The sequence below is a fragment of the Lathyrus oleraceus genome, chromosome 6 (assembly GCF_024323335.1).
Source record: "Lathyrus oleraceus cultivar Zhongwan6 chromosome 6, CAAS_Psat_ZW6_1.0, whole genome shotgun sequence".
Taxonomy (NCBI): domain Eukaryota; kingdom Viridiplantae; phylum Streptophyta; class Magnoliopsida; order Fabales; family Fabaceae; genus Lathyrus; species Lathyrus oleraceus.
The window spans coordinates 84,342,410-84,346,941 of NC_066584.1; the positions used below are offsets into that span (position 1 = coordinate 84,342,410).

At 32.5% G+C, this 4,532-nt stretch overlaps 1 protein-coding gene across 1 annotated transcript; it reads right to left on the reverse strand.

Moving 5' to 3' along the window:
• Positions 1-667: 667 nt before the first annotated feature.
• On the reverse strand, positions 668-4,203 carry LOC127091169 (ribosome-recycling factor, chloroplastic). Its single transcript, XM_051029727.1, has 11 exons — positions 3,944-4,203; positions 3,745-3,865; positions 3,603-3,672; positions 3,402-3,497; positions 2,760-2,857; positions 2,547-2,658; positions 1,835-1,876; positions 1,680-1,736; positions 1,531-1,581; positions 1,190-1,246; positions 668-905 (listed from the first exon to the last, which is right to left on the reverse strand). Exons 1-11 carry the CDS (start codon positions 4,023-4,025, stop codon positions 888-890), a joined length of 804 nt encoding a protein of 267 aa, XP_050885684.1. The 5' UTR covers positions 4,026-4,203; the 3' UTR covers positions 668-887.
• Positions 4,204-4,532: the final 329 nt, after the last annotated feature.

Below are 4,532 nucleotides of genomic sequence, written 5' to 3' on the forward strand. Positions count from 1 at the left end.
TCACTTTTTCCTCATATTCTATTAATTTCTCTTAAGCTAAATATTCAACTATTATTTTATACAATCTAGACATATGTTATATTTAAAAATACATTATAATATTTATAAAAGATAATATATTATATTTAAAATAATATAATTTTTAATTTTATTTATAATAAATATCATGAAATTATTATTAAAAAAATCCTTTAGGACAAGGTAGCCCAAACCCATCTTTGTTGGGCTCAAGCCATATTATAATAGAACTTTTTTGTACCAACACTTCCTATTAGAGTCCGGTAGCCCATTTTTACAACTCTACTATAACCGATTCCATAGCATTTACAAAATTAAATTTAATACGATGGTAACCGATTACAATAACCAGTTACACCCACAATGAACTTTCTATTTCTCAATGTAATCATCACATTGTGTGATAACCGATTGAAACACTTGAATTATCAATTTTCACAACATTCGAGGCCGGAAGATAATCTCCAAACTTTAATTTAAGATCTTGCTTGATGGGAGGAAAAGAGAAAACTTATGATAAATATTTTCTTTATTTTATTTAAAACTGATAACTTCTAAAAAAGAAATATTCACAGAAACTTTTAATCACTCCAAAACTCTTCGAAGTCTTCTTCTCCCAATTTACTTTTTTGTTTTCACAAATTTGGAGTATTTAAACCCTTGTAAGCTTCAATGATGCAATTGTAAATAAATCCAAATTTACATGCATGAACTCACTTTTTACAATTTGAAAAAGCATCTATTTAACAGAAAAAACATTGTCTCTCTATAGCAAATAAACATGCATCAACGATCAAACTTAGCAAAGTAGACACAAAATTTGATCTTAAGATACAACTCAAACACAATTACTTTTTTGTGTCAATGGATCAAACGGTCAGCAACTCCTGAAAGATAGGAAAAGTTACTTGTCAAGCCGTAAATAGATAGTACAATCATGCATAGTTTGATTACCATAGAAGCAACTAGTTAAAAATCTGTGCATCAGAACTTATATGAACTCATCAAAACTTTTTTTTTTTAAGACGAACGGACTATTAACTCATTTTAATTCAAAATAGGGCTTGGAAAATGGCTTTGTGATTAGTATAATCCATGTTTAAGCATCTAATTAATCTACAATCTTTCATATAATCCATAGATAAACTTATCAAGTAGACATATATATTACCTTTTCCTTCTGTTTGTAGATCACATCAACCTTCTTTATATAATCATCTGTCAGCTTCTACAAAACACCATAATTACAATGAGAATTTTTTTTTAATCTTAAATAATAAGCTACACTTATAAATCCGTTATTCTCCAATAATGAAATAATAAACAAATTATCTTAACAGGAAAAATTCACGTTGATATTGAACAGATCAACAACAACTAAGTCCTATTTCACTAAATGGAGTCGGCTACATAGTACATAGATCTACTTTCACCGTAATATTCTTTTTGCATAAGAAGTGTTTTACTACTTATTGATATTGAACAGAGGTAGCCGAAAATTGAGATGCTTACCTGCAAGTCGCTAGACAAGTCCTTCACATTATCTTCTGAGAGCTTTTTTTCCTATGAGAAAATTCCGACGGTGATTAACAAAAGGTAGAATGAAATTTATGAAGGGAGTTAAGATAAGAAAGAAAGGTAAGCAATTCAAGGATTGAAACCTTTTCAAGTTTTTCATAAGCTTTCAAAGCATCTCTTCTTATGTTCCTCAAAGCCACCTATTAAAGAAGAGAACATCCCAAATCATTCAAAGGAAAGGAGAAAACCCTCAAATTGGCAATAAACAAGAGCCGGTGTAACTTATTTTGTAACACACCTTCCCTTCTTCAACTTGTTTAGACACTATCTTCGTTAGTTCCTGAAAACGAGAAACAAGAAAAGCTCGAACTAGGTTATTCAACTCACATCACAAAATCCATATATTTATATAGACCTCCAAAAGATTCTACATAATAATGCATATGTATAAAGAACCATCATAAATTTATATAGATCTGTTCAAAAGATTCTACAAAATCCATATATTTATATAGATCTGTTCAATTGCGGCCTATTAGAGTGAATGGGTAGGATAGAGAAACCCATTTTTGAGTTGTAACTAACTTTTGGATTTCTGAAAATTGGTTAGTTACAATTGAGAACTGTTTTGCTTTTATACTTAGCAAAACAGGTGACCTGCTATAGCAGGTAGTCATTCCTTCAAGCTGACAACTGTCAGTCTTGAGGTTAATACATTTGCTGTTAACACTAATAGTAATAGCATGACTATTCCTGATTGTTGTTTTTGTTTTTGTATTCCTGATTTATCCACCGGGCCAGCCTGGTTGGTTCTTTGCGCCTAGTTTTAGTGTAGCAGCTATATTTCGAATTTCGATTCATTATGAGATGATGCTATGTCATTTTGATAATAAGTTAATGCAAAAACAAGAATATTACTTTGAATCGGTGGAAGTGTCATTCACAGAAAAAAGTCCCAAGAAATCTCGTAAAAGAATTTACCCTTCACCATCAATGGAAGTAGAAAATACCTTTCGTCTATCAGATGTCAACTGAGGGATACTCAACCTTATCACGTCTCCATCGTTATTTGGAGTCAAACCAACATCAGAGTTAACTATGGCTTTCTCAATAGACTTCAAGCTAACATAATAGAATTATTCTTAGTAAGCGTTTAAATCATTCCAAGCATGCCACAGATGAAAAATAATACAAGTACACAAGTGCTATACATAAGCACATACATTGATTTGTCATATGGCTGTACCAACAGAGAACTGGCATCAGGAGTGCTTATTTGAGCAATGCTCTTCAAGCTAACTGGAGATCCATAGTATTCCACCTAGAACATGTTATGAAACAGCTCATATACAGGACAAAACTCTTGAAAAATAAAACTAAATACTTCAAATAACATTTATGTATTATTCATCACTAATACAAAAAAGCAATGTGATGATTACTAATTAGACATAGCAATAGTAAACGATACAAAACGAAACCCGAATCAACCGAAAGGAAGTAAGTTACAGAACCAAAAGCTGATAATAAGATACATAATTCATGTAATGAAAAGTTATCATGAATCATGATAGACAAGTAGCAATCACTATACATAAGTCTAATCAGGGTCATCTTTGAGGGCGTGCAAGACGAGCTACCGCTCAGAGAAAATATTTGTCACGCTTAAACCATGACAAAATAGACCCCTATTTGATTTGCCACACTTCAACTTTGGTTAACCTACATATGGCCTCCGAAAACTTAATACGGCTTTGAGTCTAATTGATTTGATTTTGGAACAACAAATTAAAACCATTTGAATACAATATGCATTTTGTAGCAGAAGCATATTAAAAGAGTAACAAGGCAGTTGCAAAGCATACCTCAATTTTGTCAAGCATAGTCGGGGTTGCTCGCCCGGTCCTTATGGAACTGAAATTAGACCTAACATTATCAAGAGTCTTTTCCATTCTGTTTTTCTGAGGAAGGAAAATGAATAACATTACACATTACATGCTAAAAACTCAAAACCCTCATTCATATATATACAACAAAAAAGGTTAACTTTACATCGAGAGACTTACAACATCTTTCTCAATAGATGCTTTTTCAGCTTCAATTTCTTCAATAGTAGCAGCCCTCACAATTCCCTTTCTGTGTATTCCAAAACAGCAAATTACAATTCAAAATTGAAAACAGACACTACTAGAGTGATGATTTTGGTACCTTCTATGCAAGGTCAAGAATCCTTTAGAGAGGAGAGGTTTTCCATTCCTAGAGAGTGTGAAGTTGCGAGGGAGGTTTAGAGAGGCATAGGTGGAAGAGCGTTTGACGCTGTAAGAGGAATCTGCAGAAAGAGTGAAGAAAAAGAAATAAGCATTTGTGTGTTAGTGAGTGGAGAAAATGGGTATGAACAAGTGTATACCTGAGTGGGAGAGAAGAAGAGGTTTGGGATGGTTTTGGAAGATGGAACGGAGCGGTGTTGTGGGAGAGAAAGATGTTGCCATGGCACTCACTCTAAGCCTTGTGTTGTTGTTTTTCTTCTTTGTGGATAACAATAACAATAACAACACCAACCAACGTTTATGTTTATGTTCGTTCGTTCGTGCCACAACCGCACCGTGTCACAATGTTCTTCCGTACATACTACCAAATTGGCGCATAATTTTATTGTTTTAATGTTAAGGTATGTAAGAGGTGAACTTTTATTTTGGTACCCGTGTTTGTTAATTTTTATTTTGGTATTATCATTCATTTTACTTTTAGGTAGAGTACCATTAAAAATTTTAATATAGATCAACACGATTATTGTCTATACGGTAAATATGAGATACTTTGAAATGGAATGACCTAATGGTATCTAGACAATTTTTTATTTGAATAGAGGCTTCTAAAGAACACTGATAATATTAGTGAATGTTTGTACTACAAGTGGAGAGTCACTTTCAAGTCAAAGTTGATTGTGTAATCTCTTAGAAGTATGCTCAATAGTTAGAATGATACTTGTAAGTTCA